The 18,272-nt window shown below is 43.2% G+C and overlaps 1 protein-coding gene across 1 annotated transcript in view; it reads left to right on the top strand.

The window, feature by feature from the left end:
* PLOD1 (procollagen-lysine, 2-oxoglutarate 5-dioxygenase 1) overlaps window positions 1-17,097 on the top strand; it is a 17,918-nt gene extending 821 nt beyond the window's left edge. The window contains exons 3-20 of the mRNA XM_009889635.1: window positions 4,591-4,682; window positions 5,187-5,323; window positions 6,524-6,687; window positions 7,201-7,313; window positions 9,031-9,094; window positions 10,215-10,312; window positions 10,639-10,740; window positions 10,856-10,987; window positions 11,267-11,388; window positions 11,979-12,083; window positions 12,535-12,660; window positions 13,470-13,611; window positions 14,148-14,261; window positions 14,527-14,592; window positions 14,937-15,041; window positions 15,456-15,602; window positions 15,916-16,041; window positions 16,304-17,097. Coding sequence (XP_009887937.1) covers window positions 4,591-4,682; window positions 5,187-5,323; window positions 6,524-6,687; window positions 7,201-7,313; window positions 9,031-9,094; window positions 10,215-10,312; window positions 10,639-10,740; window positions 10,856-10,987; window positions 11,267-11,388; window positions 11,979-12,083; window positions 12,535-12,660; window positions 13,470-13,611; window positions 14,148-14,261; window positions 14,527-14,592; window positions 14,937-15,041; window positions 15,456-15,602; window positions 15,916-16,041; window positions 16,304-16,459 — 2,111 coding nt within the window. The 3' untranslated portion in view covers window positions 16,460-17,097. The remainder of the gene's footprint in view (window positions 1-4,590; window positions 4,683-5,186; window positions 5,324-6,523; window positions 6,688-7,200; window positions 7,314-9,030; window positions 9,095-10,214; window positions 10,313-10,638; window positions 10,741-10,855; window positions 10,988-11,266; window positions 11,389-11,978; window positions 12,084-12,534; window positions 12,661-13,469; window positions 13,612-14,147; window positions 14,262-14,526; window positions 14,593-14,936; window positions 15,042-15,455; window positions 15,603-15,915; window positions 16,042-16,303) is intronic.
* The last annotated feature ends 1,175 nt before the right edge of the window (window positions 17,098-18,272 follow it).

The raw sequence follows: 18,272 nt of genomic DNA, 5'->3' as shown, positions 1-18,272 counted from the left end.
CAGCACGGGGAGCTGGTGGCCAGGCTGATGGGCGGGCGCAGCTGCTGTGGGTGCCACCACTGTCCTCAGCGCCCCGGTCCAGCTCTGAGACTAGTGTCCGCTGCAGAGCCTGAGCCCCTGGGCGGCACCCAGAGCCTGCTGCCGACTTTAGGGGCTGGCGTGGGTGTCTTCCACACATGCTTTTTGAGCGCCTCAGTTACCAGACAAGCACTCACAGCTCCGAGTTGTGTGAGAGGAGCGTCGGACACCATTTCATCCCAATAAAGTACTCGCAGTCCCTTGAATTGCATCCCACCTGGGTCAGCCCTTCCTGCCTTTGAACTTACACAGTTCAAGAATTGGGTACCAGAGGGCATGTGATCCCAGACTGGCCATGCTGTGACCTGAGATCCGGGATGCTCCTAAAATAACATCAGTCTGTCCCCACATAAACAGTTGTTGGATGCTCTGAAGAGTAATTGGTAGAACAGTAGGGGATTAGGGCAGCTACAGAATGTCAGCCAGGCTGACAAAAGAGGTTCACACGCTGTCACTCTGCCAAGAAGTTTGGATAATTATCTCTGTCTTCATTAGAGTAGTGGCAATTAAGAGGAGATTTCGTCTTGTTATCTAGAATATTTCCCTTCACAATATGTGGTTCTGGTATAATTACCTTTACTATATATATTGCTTAATACAGTTAATGTGTTATGAGTGTTGGAAGGTAAGTTCTTTAGCTATAGTGGCATAACTAAAGCAAAATAATTTCAGCATTTAGGGTAACTGTTAGACAAATATAAGTAAGAAATTAATCTCTTTGTGCTATCCTGCCTACCTTACACACCCCAAATCTGCCAAGTTTTTAGTAAGGTTTTAGAGCACACTAGAGATATAAAATTGGGTGCTGGAAAAAGAGAATGAGGTATTTTGGTTAGGGAGAAGGATTTGGAATTAACTGCTTTCTGAACCCATGACTTCTGGCATGGCTCGAAGAAAAAAAATGCCTTACCTTTTCTGTGCCTCTGCTTCCCCAGAGTAATAAGAGAATAATGATACCTGGCTTCTCCCTTGTACATTATTTAAATCTGTGCAAAAGCTCTATGCTCTAAGCACCTGGGGTGCGGGTTCCAGCTAAGCTAAGCTCTATTTGTATTTAATTGAATCTTAAAAAAACCCTTTCATGAATGTAGATTTAATACAGAGATTATATTATCCAGTATTAAATTGTGCACTGAGTTGTTTTTTTTTTAATATTTGATCCCCATATTAATCGTATTTTCTGGGACACTGTCTTAGCATGAAGTGGCACAGTAAGATTTCCCAAAGCACAGCCTGGGGATAAATTAATTCCTTGTCCTAAAATGCAGCTGCAGCTGTGCTTTCCCTGTAGACTCCCGGCAGAAGTAAATAACTCTAAATTTTTTTGTTACTGAACTCATCTGGTCACTGAGTTTTACTCTTTGTAAAAGCTCAGAAATCTACCCGATCATTTCACTGTGACGTTGCTATCAGAGTCCCTGTTCCAGTGCTTTGTGCCTACACTATCCTTTTCATCAAAAAACCTCGCAAAAGTGGTAAATGTTTTCTGTTATCATTCTACAGATGGAAAACCAGACGAATAGCACGATTGGCTCCCTGTTGCATAGCAGAGCTAAGAGTGCAGTCCAGCTCCTGTGGTTCCTAGTCCAGTGATTGCTTCATTAACCACACTGTGTTCATATTTTGCAACTATACCATTATTAAATGTATTTATACGATTTCTAATTGTGAACATGGCTCAAGGAGTCTCTGGGCTGAGGAGACCCAGCTTAACAGAATAGGCTACTGTTTCTACATTTGAAAAGTAACTGAAATGGAAAATAAGGAAGCATAAATCTGCATTTGGAGGTTTTCAAATGCCTGCATGTGGTACTGAAATGAAAAGGGTTTACTGCTCTGTCTCTGGAAATACTTATCAGCTATGCCAGTGTTCAGCAAAATCTTTGAGAAAGAGAAAAAAGGGTTAAAGGAGAAGGAGCGGAGGCAGCATAGCTCAGCACAAGCTTCTAGTACTGAACTGGAGGAATGTCTCTTGGGACAGAAAACTCTCGCTACTACAGAGATTTCTCAGAACAGAAACCGAACTTAATGTCTCTCAGAGTCCTACCCCTACAGACGAGTAATGAGAAGGGAATCTGTAACTTGGAATTCTGCTGGTGAGGGTAGTTTTCTCTGTGCTGGCTTTGCCATGCTCCAGTGGGTTCACACGCTGCTCGGTGAAACCATTTATGTCGTAGAAATAGGACACCGCTTCCTGTTCATCCCTGTGAGCCTTTAGCTCTCGCATCTGGTCCAGCAAACTTCTGGCAGTTGTATCAAATGACGTATAAACAATTTGTTGCTTTCTTGGGGTAGCGGCCTGAAAATTAATTGGTGATTTATTTAATGTGAGATGTCTGAGAATTCAGGCTGAAATAATTGCATAGCAGTCAGGCTCTTTTCTTTCTTTCCCTCTTTTATCATTATCATATGCTTTCTCCTCAGCTTTCAGGTACTAGAATTTGATCTTTGTCTTTACATTCCTCTCTGGCAAGCCCACGTTTGCCCCCCTCTTCATTGGCAGTATGCTCTTCACCTTCTCAGAAATCATGAGCTCAGAGCTATCTAATAAAGGTGCCATGGTTTTCTGCATGCCATCATATGGCTAGAAACTTTAACGGCTTTAACATATTATTCCCTGAGGAGATACATATTTTACTTATTTTTTTGCACCCTCTGACTTGACAGGACACAAGGAACTGGAGTGTGCTGGAGGAGCTGGATTAGGAATGCACTTCATATGTGTAAAACTCTGCCTTTAAAAACCGCACAAATGCAGGGTTCATATTCTTTTATCAGGCACTTCCTTTGTCTCTCTGTGTGAATGTCTAACAAAATACAATTAGAGCTGACCTTCTGTTGACTGTTCTCAATCTCTCCTCTCTTTTTATTCTGATGCAGGTAAAGTATTTTAGGAATTTCCTTGGAAGCATCATCTTTCTTCCTAACTTGGAGTCTTACACTTATTTTTTACTTTTGCTGCCTTTGTCAGGCCTATCTATGACTCCAGCTCCTAGATCCTTCCTCTCTAAGACCAGACAGAGTATTAGTTTGAATACACTAAGAAGATGCATCTGGTACATCCATTGAAAAAAAATCATTGTTCCAAAAGAAGCCTGCTCAAGCCAAGAAAATGTGCTTTCAGTTTTTCCTGGTATTTTCTGATGTTAATATCGGATGGCCAGGATTCACATTTAAGCACTGTCGCCAGAGCCTATACAAATTCCTACTTAAGCAAAAGTGTTAAGATGAAGTGTAGCATTTAATCATTACAATGAAGAAACCAGAGCTTCCACATAAAAATCATATTCCAGTGGTACTACAGAGAAACTTCTGACAGAGAACTTCAGGATTTAGCTTTGTCATAATTTTAAGGGACTGGAAATGGAAGGGAAGTTTGGGAGGAGAATGTAAATGAAAGTTATGGTAGAATTAAATCCACATTGTGTATGTATGAAAAAGTCTGGAAAACACCTCAGGAATGCAGTAGGAAATTGGAGCAGCCATTGACAGGGAATAATAACATTCAGCCTAATTTTGGTCTTCCATATACCCAGTCAATGCTGAGTGGCAAAAAAGCAACTCTGCGGGGAACAGGAAGCCAATTGCACTAAATGGATCACTTCCAAATGGGCATTTTGTAGTAGTTCTATTTTTTATCTTCAAGTTTAATATCCTTCATACCCTATGTGAGAGAAGAGAATTACAGCTTTCGACAGCAGTGCAGAAAAACACTTAATGTATTACATTTTCTTTTTCTAACTCATAACTCAGGCAATGAATCTTTACACAATATCTCATTTTATACCCAGGACCAAGTTATAGTCTCTGCTGCAAAGGAACAGTCTTGCTTGTGCTGCAATTAGTTTTGGGTTCTTCAATCAAACCCTGAAATTTGAGGGCACCTTTGCCATGTTCTGTGCCCCGTGATAGTTTCTCCAGTAAAACATTGACCACATGCATGCTTTCTTTTTTCCCGCCTATGAGTCTTTGATGAATTGGTGCCAAGAAAATCCAGGTAGCAAATAAATAGGTTTTTGAAGCTGGTTTTCTTCCTGAGGTTGAAGCTTTGTAGGCAGTGGGAATACCTGTAGTGCTTAACATTATACAGCGTAGAGGTAATTGGGTGAGGTGTAAGCAAGCTGCTTTCTTCTCAGCAGGGTACGGTAGCTCCAGAGCTAGACTATCTCCCTTGCCTGATTTAAAATGAACCTTGACATCTGTCAATGTCATATAGAACAGCCATAACCTGTGTCCATGAACAGCAATGACTGTTTATGCAAAAGTTGGGACTTGCGGATTCTATTGCTGGATTCACGATCAACTTAAGGAATGTGCTGGGAAAGTCACTTTGCTTCTCAGTGGTTGGATTTTGACTTCCCATTGTCAAATCGGTCAAGTACCTTTAAAAGTACTATTGAACTCTACCTTGGCTCAGTGTCTGATAGTAAATCCTCTTCGTTAGGTATGGAACGGCTGATCGTGAAAACAACACAAGTTGAATGTGTGTCTTGTGCTTTCTCCTGTATGCAGAAAACCTGCTGGTTCTTACTGTTGCCACCAAGCAGACTGAGGGATTCCAGCGCTTTAGAAGATCAGCCCAATTCTTCGACTACAAAGTCCAGGTGATGGCTAGCAGCCTCAGTGGTGGTTGGTCAAAAGGAATTTTGAAGTGTGGAATGGGGAAGGCTTGGCCACAGAGTGATTAAATAAAAGCTCAAGAGAGGACACACGTACTCAGCTGAAAAAGACTGTGACTGGGGCATTTCTGCAGCAGTCTCTTATTCCATCCTGAGTGTTGGCTTGAGATGAGATCCATAACTCCTGCTCGAGGGAGCCGCATGGCACTTTGCCATTGCAATGCCAAATCACACAGTACAGAGTGTTCTCCTGTCCCTGTTGCTGAGTGTGCTTTGTTACTGTGCTACGTGTTACTCTCACTGTCCATCCCAAAGAATGGTTCAAAGGCTGGTGTGTATACCTAGTCCATCTGTCCTGGTGCTGGTTTATTTGCTGTGATTTGCACTGGGAGTTATCAGGACTAGTAAGGTGGTGGGTTCTGGAGCTTTCCTGTGAGTGTTGCTGAGCAAGTGACCTGTTCAGTAGACCCTGTGCTTGTTGTTCTTTAGGTGTTGGGGCTGGATGAGGAATGGCGGGGTGGAGATGAAAAGAAGCCAGCAGGAGGTGGGCAGAAGGTCCGTCTCTTGAAATCAGCTTTGAAGCAGTATGCGGATAAGAAGGACTTGATCATCCTTTTCATAGAAAGGTAATGGATTGGAAAGTATTTGCCATGAACTGAATCATAAGGCTGCTTGGACAGGTTCTTACTAAGAAGAAATTAACTGTGAAGTTGATCGCTTTTGGAAGGTGTGTCCAGACCTCCTATATTCCACCCCCCCAAATTCTCTGCAGTTGCCTGAGAGTTGTTCAGAACCGCATCCGTGGCAGCTGGGAAGGTCTGACCAGAACAGGCGGATTCCAACTCTTGCATAAAGTTGATAGCGTTATACCTGCTTCTGCCAGGGTGGAATTTGGCTGCCTCTATCTGCAGAGAATGAGCAGACAATTTCTTACCAGAATTATTTGTTTTATAAGGTGAGGCAGACTGCAGCACAATCCTGAGAGCCAAGAATTAGTCTGCCAGAGAAATGTGGAGAGGGAAAAGGACAGTTTGGAGTCTCAGTAGCTTTTCATATGCCCAGCAACAGGCAGGGCTGGGATGCCTGTATCTGTCTCTAGCTCCTGAGGGAGCGAGATCATCTTTTGCAGCTCTGAGTGTCTACGTGTGGTTAGAGAAGTTGGGAATGATTAATCTCTGGTGTGAGCAAATTTTTCACTCACCAAAATGAGTTTGAAGTATGCAAATTCTCTTGAAGAAAATGCAAGTCTCATTCTGAGGATGTCGCCTGGGAATTAGTCGGTTCTACCCCGTACTGAAGAGATGGTGGCTGGAGTGCAGCATCCAGTGACTAGTGTCCAGTGTAGGTTCCTCCTGAAGATTTTCAGGGAGCTCAGTGAAGAGTGGCAGGATGCCAAGAGTTGTAAAAAGTATGACCTATGGGTTCATTTAATGTAGAAAGGAATGGCAGAGTAATTCTTCCTCCAATAAGTAAAAAGTTGTTACAAACAGTGAGGGCACCAGGGCTTCACAGTTCCAAATGGAGGAAAAGCAAGGAGAGATCGGCATGTTTTGCAGCTTGTAAGGTTTGTTTTATCATCAGTGAAAACTTTGGAAAATTGCCCCAAGCCAGTGTGGAATCTCCTGCAGTGCAAAGTAACATCTTCCACTCTATGGGTAAGATTGCACTTTAATTAGCTGTAATTATGACGAAAAATGTAATACTGTGAAGCAGAACTAAAAGAACGGGATTCCTAAAGAATTAGCTGTTTCTAAAAACTTTTTGTGCTGGCATGTTTTTGTGACTCCATACTATCCTGTTCCTTTCTTGTCTGTCTTTTACTCTAGCTATGATGTACTCTTTGCTTCGGGCCCCACAGAACTGCTGAAGAAGTTCAAACAAGCCAAGAGCAAGGTGGTCTTCTCAGCAGAGAATTACATCTATCCTGACAGAAAGTTGGAAGCCAAGTACCCTCAGGTGCGAGATGGAAAGCGCTTCCTGGGTTCTGGAGGTAAGACTCGGAACCTTCTTTCAGCTGAGAACCTCTCTCAGCTTTTTCCTCCTATTAGAAGGCCTTTGGGAGAAGTAGCAAGGGACCAGGTGTGGAAAGCATCTTTACAGAAGATGGTGCAAACTGAAGCCCTGTGCATAACTGGCTGTAATGGAAAGACTAACTAGCAATGCTCCTGTCTTTTACCTGCAGGAGGGGACATAGCTATGAATTGCATGTAGAGGATAGGAACCTGCTCCCTGTCCCTTCTTCCTTTTCAATGAGAGTTGTCATTCAGGGTGTGGGTATCTGAGCTTTTCTGATGCTGAAGATTACGGGTTCAATCCTGATGTCATCCCATGTTGGGAAGTGTGGTCTGTACATGTTTTGCTGAAAGCTGGTGTATCTCTGCAACACCTCAGACTAGAGTGAGACTTTGTCTGAAAGCAGTGAGCGTGTGTGTTAGAGAGTGTGTGAGAACATTCCTATTTTGATTGTCTGAGTTACAGCATCTCTTCATACATATTCTCACAGGCTTCATAGGTTATGCTCCAAACCTGAAGAAGCTTGTGGAGGAGTGGAAAGGGCAGGACGATGACAGTGACCAGCTCTTCTATACAAATATCTTCTTGGATCCAGAAAAAAGAGTAGGTGTAGCTAGATTTTGGGATTGGGAGGAGTTGTCTGGGAAGCATTGCTTCTAATCCTCTCTGCAGTATCACTGTTGACAGTAAAAGAAGTTAATCACATACATATTGACCCTTAATTACTGCTCTGGCATTCTTACATGAAAAAGGACAGTAGTATGTCTAGTTACCCATTTTTGTTCTGAAAATTTGGATTCTAGTTACTACCCCCTTGTTCTGTCATTAGCGGGTTTTATCTTTAAGCTTAAAATGTGAATGGGAAGACAGATCTCAAAACAAGTCGTACTGGAAACTCATGCCAGTATCTGTATGTGCTGATGTTTAAAGCTATTGAGTGTGGCGGAACTAACCAGCCTCCTCCAGGGAATGTGAAACGCAGATTTAAGCATATATCCTCCCTGCTGAGCGCAGTACCAACTTAGAGATATCCAACCTAGCACTAAAGTATGTCGTAGGTAGAGGGGCAGATGAGGCCTGAGCAGATTTGAGGTGATGAAAGGGACAGAGGTTTACAGCCTTGTAGCCACTGTTGTGCCACAGGACAGGTGCCATAGGCGTCACAGTGGGTAGCCCTGCTGGAACAAAGAGGCTGCCACTGCCTTCAGCAAACACCTCCAGATCCTGGCTGACAAAATCTGTATCAGCCTATGGAGCATGCCGTGTAACATCATACAGAAGCCTGGAATGGACCCTGGAAGCATCATTGCCATTCCAGCACCGTGTGGTGCACTGGCCGAATCATCCAGCCCACAGGGTGATTCTGCTTCTGTTGTCCCTGCCCAGTTCTGCATTACGCAATGCCACAAATGCATGGGAACTAAGAAGCCGAACTGTACCAGTTAAGTCAAGAGGAAGCATTAGAAATAGGAAACTGCTTTCAGACTGATTAGAGAAGGAATTGAACTTTTTTACCAGCAGGGCTGGTAGAAAATTCAGAACAGCTGTACTTTTTTCCTTCCCCAAATCTGAATATGGTCTATGATATTTTAACATGAATAGTTCCTTTAATACTCTCATCTGCAGTTCTGGCCCAATGCCACACAAAGGCTGAGTAATTCCACTGACTTGGCATTCAGACAGCAGATGTTAGCACCCTGCTGTCCTTTCCAGTAATCAATCTTAATAGATGCCTGGAGGGACACTGAACTCTGTTAAGTCAGAGCTGGATTTTAGTCTGACAAAAATTCAGTTGGAGTGTGACTTGCAGCAGGCGATAAAAACAAAGATTGCACGAGCTGGCCTTGCACCCTTACTGTGTTCTGATTTGACAGTGGTACTTGAGGCAACACTTGGGCTAATGCTCGCCCTGTGCATAGATGGCAAGAAATTGTCTTCACAGCAGATGTTTTTGCTATCTTAGTACTCCTGCATATTATACGGGGGTTTTATATGACCATGCTGCAAGTGTACTTCATTAATATGCTGTGTATTATTATTGGCATACCCATAGCAGCTTTAAAATGTTTATTTGTGTGGTTTTGCCTAATATAATATGTTAAAATTGTTTTAGAAAATGACAAATTGTCCCAGATTCAAGTGAAAATGAGGATTAGCTGGGAGTCTTTTAGGCTTCAGATGTTGGAGAGTATGGAAATTATTATAGGAATGTCATATATTACATGTGAGAGACCTGGTAGCTCAGCATAGGTCTCTCACATCTAAACAACAGATGCCTAGTTGTGTTCTAATTAAGGTTATTTATCCCATTCTTTTAAAGGAAAGTATCAACATCAGTCTAGACCAAAGAAGCCGGATCTTCCAGAACCTAAATGGAGCATTAGGTGAGATGGAAGAAAGATGCTCATTTCTCCTTGCAATGCAACTGCATGCTGACACCAGAAATAAAGTTGTGTTGTGGCTGAAGGGATTAAATTTCAGAGATTCCTGTCCCTGCAGTATAAGCCTCTGCCAGAGTTCTGGGATTTATTTGCAATTCCACTGCAACCAACTAGGTTCTCATTGCAATTCCCTCTTCACTTGGGGTAATGCAGGTCAGGTTTTCCAGTTTACACCTCCTTGCTACTTTGATCTCCAAGCATGTCGGATTGCATTAGTTTTGGGGATTGAAACTGGGAGGGACTTCAGTGCAAGTAGTAACACACAACCCTGCCTAGGGCTTGCCTGTCTTTCCGCTTCAAAGCTGTCTGGAATGCCATGGAAGGTGAGATGCAACCAGATACTGCCTGTGAGCACTCGCTGACCGTACCAGGCTTCTGACCTGGCCTGCTGATTGATTGATTTTGCTAGTCCTGGCAAAAGTGATTCACTTACTCTCCTGACACTACTGCCTAATGCTTTCAGTTTAGAGTCTGCAGCACTCCATCTTTATTCCAGTCAGGTAAAAAATTATAACGGCGGTGTAGTCTTTTGCTCCTGTGTTCATTATAACCATGATAGGCTGGAGCTTGGATCTGTTTGCTGTCTGTTTTCTAAAGGATTTTGTGTGGTTGTGTTGAGGAGGCATCTTGGATGATCTCTGTCAGGAGAGTGGACTTCTGTCAGGAGTGAAAAAGAGACAGCAGTGTGTAGAATGCTTAGGTGAGAAGGGTCTGAATCCTCCTTGGCCCTCAGTAGCTGTTCCTCACAGCACAGTTTGTCAATGCTGGTTTTGAAAGACTGTTTTAGTGTGGCTTCTGCCAGTTCCCAGTAGAAGGCACATTTGTCAGCCCAGCAAGCTGCACTACATCCAACTTCCCAGCCATCCTTCTTTTTCCTCACAGGATCATTCTGAACATTTTTTCTCCTTTCTGGATACGGTCTGTAGCCCTTAAACTACTTGTGCATGGTTATCCATGTCCATGCTTTCATCTTTCAGCAGTGGTGCAGTAGAAATGAGGCATTGTGCTGCTAATTATTAATAAAAGCCTTCCTCTGATAACATGATGACAATATCATTTTCAGATGAGGTAGTTCTGAAGTTTGAAAATGCACGAGTGAGAGCAAGAAACTTGTTATATGACACACTGCCTGTGGTGATTCATGGAAATGGACCCACCAAGGTAAGTGGGTGTCCTGAAGGAAAGATTTGATGTGTGCAAAGTGACCCTTGAGGCTTGAGTGTATCAGGTTACTGTCTTCCCATATGATGACTTTCTCTGTGTACATTTACATTTGAGAAACAATAAGTGGTCCAGGTCTGTAGCAGCAAGATGAGTCTGATTCAAAGATCAGCATGTAATAAGACCCTCAGGATATCATGCTTTTCAAATTCTTTAGTCCAAGAAGAAGGTAAATGAAGTTCTGATGAGATGCAATCTTACACTGGGAGTGGGTGCAAAGAAATTCCTGTCTTGTGATGCATAACATAGCAAATTGCCTTTTGCAGCTGCAGCTGAACTACCTGGGAAACTACATTCCTCAAATATGGACATTTGAGACTGGCTGCACTGTCTGTGATGAAGGTCTGCGAAGCCTCACAGGGTTTAAGGTAAGACTGATGTCTATTCAAAGCTCTCAAGACAAGTCTTACAGTTACAATGGGATCCTACCTGTCTGATGTGGTACATGAGCCACTGCTTCTCTCTTCTTCTCACTGAATGTAGGATGAGGCATTGCCAATGATTCTGATTGGCATTTTCATCGAGCAGCCCACCCCATTCCTCTCCCAGTTTTTCTTGCGGCTTCGTAACCTTCATTACCCAAAGCAACGCATCCAGCTCTTCATTCACAACCATGTAAGTAAAGTTGGCCTGTGATGGTCTTAGCAAACATGGGGAAAATATATACCTCCTGCTGTACTGTAGGCACCTTTGTGACCTTTGACTAGACTTCCAGGTTCTGTAATCCCAGTACTTATCTGCAATGGCACCTATAAGGTAGCTCCATCCAGCTGTAAAGACGTGGAAGTGGGAAGAACTGTTGCTCATCAGGTTTGGCATTTTCAAGAACAGGTGGCTGAGCAGCCTGGGATGAGTCCATCTCATCTCTTTTTCCTTATTTTTCCTTTGGCATAGGAGCAACATCACTTGATGCAGGTGGACTCTTTTGTTAAAGAGCATGGCAAAGAGTATCTCGCTGTCAAAGTGATTGGACCAGATGATGAGGTGGAGAATGCTGAGGCGCGTAACTTGGGCATGTAAGTGAAGCGGCCATATATTATGGCTGGCAGAGTCAGCCTGTGTCCCAACTAAAGCAGTCCAGTTTTTCTCAGTATCGTCACTATCAAATGGATGCTTCTTTTCTTTCAGTCACCCTCCTCGTTCAATTTTCCTAGCATTAACTCCCCAAGCCCATCATATATTGGAAAAAAATCAGCACCAATAGCAGCTCCATTTCTCCAATTTCAAAAACCAAGTTCTTACTGGTCCTAGTAGTAGAACTAAGAGCTAGTGGTAGAATATCTTCCTGTCTGTGATCAGGAGGTGTGAGTTTGAGCTCAGGTCTTTATTTTGGCCAACCGTAAATGAGAACCTCTTCAGTTTGTGCTGGGGAAGGCTTCAGTTCGCTCAATGTTGATTTTGGCTGTGTCTCACTGTCTGCAATTGGATACTGAATCCGATGTGCTTGTACTATGGGAGCCCTCTGGGTTGCTACATTGAACTGAACTTTTCTGAGCCCCCAGAAGACCTTTAGTCTACAAAGTGAGGGAATTCCTTGTGTTCTGTCCCTTGTCTTGGTCTGTTCTAGGAGGGCTTTGATGTGACTTTTCTTGTTCTCTGACTATAGGGATTTGTGCAGAAAGGATCCTGACTGTGACTATTACTTCAGCCTGGATGCTGAGATAGTTCTGAAGAACACAGAGACTCTAAGGATCCTAATCGAACAGAACAAGTGAGTTCTTTGGCCTGAGCAATCCTTACTGGTCATCTTTCACATAAGGAATACAGTGAGCTCTTTTATCACTGAAATGTGTAAGGCACTACGAGAACTGTGTCAGAGATGGAATGTTAGACAAAAACCTCTTATTTGGCGGGGGTTTTTTGCCATAGTTTTAATCCCTAGATTTTAGGTAGTGGATGTAAATCATCCCTAGTTTTGTCTTTATATAGTTGCTAGAAAAATTGGATTCTAAGAGCCCTGCTGGAGGGTGCAGTTAGATAGGAGATTGTGCCCATATTTGCCCTTTCTTATGTGGAATTTTATTCCAACAAAGTTAACAGAAGCAGCAACTCTGTAAGTGAGGTAGAATCTAACTCGTACGATCCTGTGGTTTGTAAACCTTTTCATTTTCTTCCTGTGGTAACATCCTGTCCTGCAATTCCTTTTTCTTTTTTGCTCACAGGCTGGTGATTGCCCCACTGGTAAGCCGTCATGAGAAGCTGTGGTCAAATTTCTGGGGAGCATTGAGCCCTGATGGATACTATGCCCGCTCAGAAGATTATGTGGATATTGTTCAAAGGCGGAGGGTGTGAGTATGCAAAGAGAGTTTCTTACTGATATAATTCCTTAAATGTAAAGCTTGCTGCAACACATTATCGTCAAAACAGCTGATGTCAAAGAACCATACAGCACAACTGTCTTTGTGTATAGAAAAGGAAAATAAGTTTGTACTCCCATTTGGGAGCTGCTCTATGTTCTCCCCTGAGCTGACACCATATCATACTTTGGTCAGATTTTCTTATGATCAGAGTAAGGGTTTAAGAGTCCTGACTCTGCTGAAATCACTTCATCTCACTCATGTCATGTTTTCCCACCTGTGAATTATAGTTAGCATGATCCTTAAAATCCTGTAAAGTGCTGTTCAATCTTTATCAGATCGTCTTCATAAAATACCAAGGCAATCCTTGAATGGAAGATTCACAAAATATAATTGTTGGCTCATTCATATTCTTGAGCAGCTCACTTTTTTTTTTAGGCAGTTATGTGTGTGATAAATCTGGAAATGAGCTTATGTGCTTTTGGCTGGTTCAGTTTTTTTGAATCAGTGGAAAAAAAGTATGTTGATCTCTCTGGGAAGAGATTCAAGCCGTTAATTACGTCCCTAGCAAAAACACACAGTAGCAATTAATTGCTTTCACAGCGGACTAGGATCTGGGCAATATAAATGATTTTTCCTGGCATGACAATTCCTGTTGGTATGGTTTCTCCCTGCTGTTCTGAGTTGGCTCATTTAGGTAGGCCTGGCTGATACTGCAGTGCTACCTGCCATCCTGTCAAGTCCAGCAGTTTCTGTCTTAGTGGTATTTCAAGTCTTACTCTCCTACCCCTGTGTTTCAGCGGGCTTTGGAATGTTCCGTACATCAGCAGCGTTTACATGGTTAAAGCCAAGGCTCTGCGATCGGAGCTTGACCAGGGAGATCTGTTCCACAGTGGCAAACTGGATGCTGACATGGCTTTCTGCCACAACGTTCGGAATCAGGTCAGTCGAAGAGAGAGAGGCTGGCAGGGGAGAACTGCATGCCAGCGTGGAGGTGATGAGATTAAGTAGTTTCAAGGCATTCAGCTCTGCTGGGGCATGGGACAGGATGAACAGGCATTATTCAATACTGTGCAGGCTTGGAACAGTGTGGGATTTCTAACTTGCTGTGAAACCACACAGAGCCAAGGACCACCAAATGTGGATAACATTTTTGGGTTTGGGCCTATTCAGGGCTGTTCAAAATGGGGTTGACAGGGTAAGAAGGAAGAACCTAATCTTACAGCAGCTGCTCTGCTCTGCTTCCAACCCTGGCTGACAAGAGGCACAGAATTACTGGCTCTGGCTATAATGTTTCAAAGTTCCTCATACTCAGGGTGGAAATTAAACTGAAGGCCCACAGGAGAAAGAATGGGTAAATGAACAGCTTGGGCAGAGCCACCATCACTGGGGAACTGTTCAGTGCTTGTATTTCATAGTGGCTTGCAGAAATGTGAAGCCTGGAAAAAAAGCTTGGTTGTTTCTCTTCTTCCCTGCAGGGAGTCTTTATGTACCTGACAAATCGGCATCAGTTTGGACACATACTGTCCCTGGAGAATTATCAGACAACTCACCTCCACAATGACCTCTGGCAAATATTCAGCAATCCTGAGGTGAGTTAACCTGCATGCTCAGCAGGCGTAGCAATGTGGCATGTGAAGATTTGATGACAAGCTCCACCAATAAGGAAGGTCCAGGCTTTGAAATAATGACATCTCTCAGGTTGGATGAGGAGCGTAGTCACAGAGAGGGTGTTTATATGATTCATAACATCTGGATCTTCAAAGCCTGTGAGATACTGCATGAGTGCCTGGCCTTGCACTGCCTCTGTAACCAGGCTCCACAGAAATGACTGGTTTGCTTATCTTTTAACTGCAGGACTGGAGAGAAAAGTACATCCATGAAAACTACACAGCAGCTCTGAAAGGGAAATTGGTAGAAATGGTAAGAAAACATTGCTCTTATCCAACAGAATAGGAGATTGGCATCACAACAATCACTATTGTTATTCTCAAGAATAAGCAGTTCAGCATGACCTCGTAGTCTTTCAAATCCAGAGGAAACATGACCATGAAAGTATTTTTAAAGCCAAGTCATTCTTCTAGAAGTACATCTCCAGCTTCCTTAAGTGGAAACGGGGCACATATATCAGAATACAAATTTCTATTCCCGATATTTTAGTTACTTTCCACTTAAACTGACTCAATCTACAGTCAGTTTAGTCTGGCTTCTTTTGCCTCAAGCACCTGTCCTTGTTTCTGCTATTCTCACCTGTCCATTTTCTGCAGCCCTGCCCGGATGTTTACTGGTTCCCCATATTCACTGACACTGCCTGTGATGAGCTGGTGGAAGAAATGGAACATTATGGCCAGTGGTCCACAGGTGACAACACGGTAAGAAAAAGCAGGAGCTTTTTGATTTCTGGGTCACACCATTATTAATTATTATTATATTGGATGGCAGCAGTGCCTCCTGTAGGAAGTCATTAGATCCCACAGTTAAACCAGGAAACTGGAGGCACTCCTCTAATTTTGTGCCTAATTAACTCTGTGATTTTTGCCCTTGTTCTTAAATGTAAATTAATTTTTTTGAGTCCTCTTTAATGTTCTGTGAATCTACAGTGTTCAGCCCTTCAGAGGGTGATATTGTTTACCTTATGGTTTAATTATTGCTTGAAATGAGTTTTTCATCCTGGAAATTCTGATAAGTAAACATCCTATTTATTTGTAGTTACCAGAAACAAGTGCTTCTCATTCCTGAAGTCCAACATTTTCATCCTCATGGGTATTTTCATGATTCTATTTCAGGACAGCAGAATACAAGGAGGATATGAGAACGTCCCAACTATTGACATACACATGAACCAAATTGGCTTTGAAAGAGAATGGTACAAGTTTCTTCTGGAATATATTGCACCCATTACAGAGAAACTGTACCCAGGATACTATACCAAGGTATGTACACCTTAGCATCAAAACTTTTGGTCAAGTCAGCACCTCCTCCAGTTGCAAATTTGTAAAAAAGCTGCTAGAATCCTCTAGCAATATGCATACTGTTTCCCAGTACGGAGGAACAGGCCCTGGAGTATCACATAAGTATATGCATCAGGAAATACGCAATTTCCTAATGACATTTTCCTGCTTTATTGTTGCCATTCTCTCTTAGCAGTGGGATGCAATTTAAATATTTCACTCTGCTCTGCATCTCAGTAGCCATGGACAACTATAGCCCTGTAACAGATGTGCACTTTGTTCTTCTCCCCTGCAGACTCAGTTTGAGCTAGCTTTTGTAGTTCGCTACAAACCTGACGAGCAGCCCTCTTTAATGCCCCATCATGACGCTTCCACCTTTACCATTAACATTGCTTTGAACCGAGTTGGAATAGACTATGAGGTAAGTGTGTGCCAGTGTGCCAAGAATGCCTTTTGAGCAGTCCAGGCAGCTGAAAACCCTTTCCTTGTCCATATCTGGCTTCTGCCACAAAGGATTGCAATTAATGACTGGGCTAGGGTGAAAGACTTTTGAATGTGTCAGAACACAGGAGATTCCCCAAGCACCTTCTCACACTTCCAGAAGGGCTCCCAGGAGAAGGCAGAGACCCTTTCCCTGAGGTGTTTTTACCAAGCTGATGTGTGTCTTGGTTTGTTTCCATCAGGGAGGAGGCTGCCGGTTCCTGCGCTACAATTGCTCCATTCGAGCTCCAAGGAAAGGGTGGACCCTTATGCATCCAGGACGCCTGACCCACTATCATGAAGGTCTTCCAACCACCAAAGGAACCCGTTATATTGCAGTGTCTTTTCTTGACCCCTAGAGCCATGCTTCACAGGAAGGACCTTTCCCTGGCCCTGCTCACTGCTGACTTTGAGTGGAAACAGGGAATGCTACTGAGAGTTTCTAAGGCATTGATCAAAGCAATTTGGACATTGATTTTTAACGATGTTTTAAGATTCCACTACTGGAAGTTCTCCCTCTCTGATACTGCAGGTAATATCTGGGGGTATTGCTGTAGAATTTAGAAGGAGATTTTGTGCCTTCATTTTTGATTCTGCTCCTCATCCACTGTTTCTTGGAAATGCGATTTACTTGAACCGTCACTGATTGGTTGGCTTTACAAAAATGTTTTCTTGGACTGGAAATCCAGCTTTTTGGAGGCAAGTGACAAGCTCTCTCCATGTAGCTGGAAGCCCATTTTCATCCACAGCATATATGGGACTGGACAATAATTCCTGGATACTATTCTAAATATAAACCAATCAGGGAGCTGGCTCCTGGAGTCATAACAGTTAAATGTCATACCAGATGAAACTCGCTAGTTAAGAGGCTGAAGATCATCTGATTCCTTACCTCTTTGCAGTCCTTGGAAGCATATCGCAAAGTTCAAAGCAGCAGCAGTGGCTATATAGGTGCTTGCGGTTAGCTAAAGGAAGGTCCGTTAATGATACTTTTACCTCTGGGATTAGACTGTAAGAGATAAAAAGTAACCTCTCTATCTTCTGTTACTGCAGCTAAAAGGAGCACGTATACCTAGACAGATTCGGAGCATGTCAGGATGTGTAGATGAAATCTAAGAAAGGGAAGGCTGAGAATAACTAAATGAGTGAGGAAGGCTTCACTGCTCAATCATCTCAGGTCTATCACATGTTAAAATTGTCAAAAGCTCTAATCGATCTCTGGATAACAAACCAGAGACCCCAGTGGTCTTTGGTGGCCTCATTCCAGTTCCCTGTGATTGTTTTGATAATTTTCTTTGCATCTAACTTGAATGGGCCATCAAAGAGCTTTTCTCTGGTACTTAGAGGAAGTCATTATTCAGTGTTTCTATTATTTGAGATTCCAAACCAAAACACTCCATTGCAGGCACTTCTCCAGTGGGGCCGAGGCTGATAGAAACGAGTGCTGAGAGATTGTGGTGAGATGGTAGGTATAAAAGTCTGTCTCGACTAGACCCATGGTTAGAGAGAGAAGGGGGAGAAACCTTTTCTGCTGTTGCCTGTGAGATACCTGCTCTGCTTCTCAGACACCATGATACTCTGTGTCTGCCAGACTGGCATGTTTCACATATGATTGTCCTTAGAAAGAAAATCTGCCTCTTCATTCTCTGTGTCTCCAGCTTTGGCTGTCTAATTGTCAGGTGTAGAGCCCCTTCATCTGGAGTGGGTCGCGTTAATGCAGGCAGAATAGCTTTAGATGTGTAAATTCTGGCAGAGAACTTGGTACAATTTGGATGGACCTGAGGAAGGCGACGTTGACCTTTTTCCACTGCTTTCCATTGCTTTTTAGGTCTCTTTCAAGGCTACACACTCACGGGTGCCCGAGGGAGAAAAAGCCAGGCAGGGGCAATTCAGTTTGAAAAGTAAAACAATAATAAATCTTGTTAGATGAAACCCAGAACTATCTGTTACCAAATGAAGGGACTTGACGGGCCAATTGTTGAGAAGATGTTGAAAAGGTGTATGTATTTATTCAGCGGGGTTTTTTTTCTTCACTTATTTTGTTGCGTCTCTCCTCTGCCGGGTGCGGTGATTGTAATTAATGAGGAGTCCGTCGCGGGAGACTCGCATTAAACCCTTACCCCACGGAAACGCCGTCGGTGGGTTTGATTCCGGCGGGGGGGGGAGCAGGCC

This window comes from Charadrius vociferus, unplaced genomic scaffold (assembly GCF_000708025.1).
Source record: "Charadrius vociferus isolate BGI_N301 unplaced genomic scaffold, ASM70802v2 scaffold477, whole genome shotgun sequence".
NCBI lineage: Eukaryota > Metazoa > Chordata > Aves > Charadriiformes > Charadriidae > Charadrius > Charadrius vociferus.
This window is presented reverse-complemented; position numbering and strand designations above follow the sequence as displayed.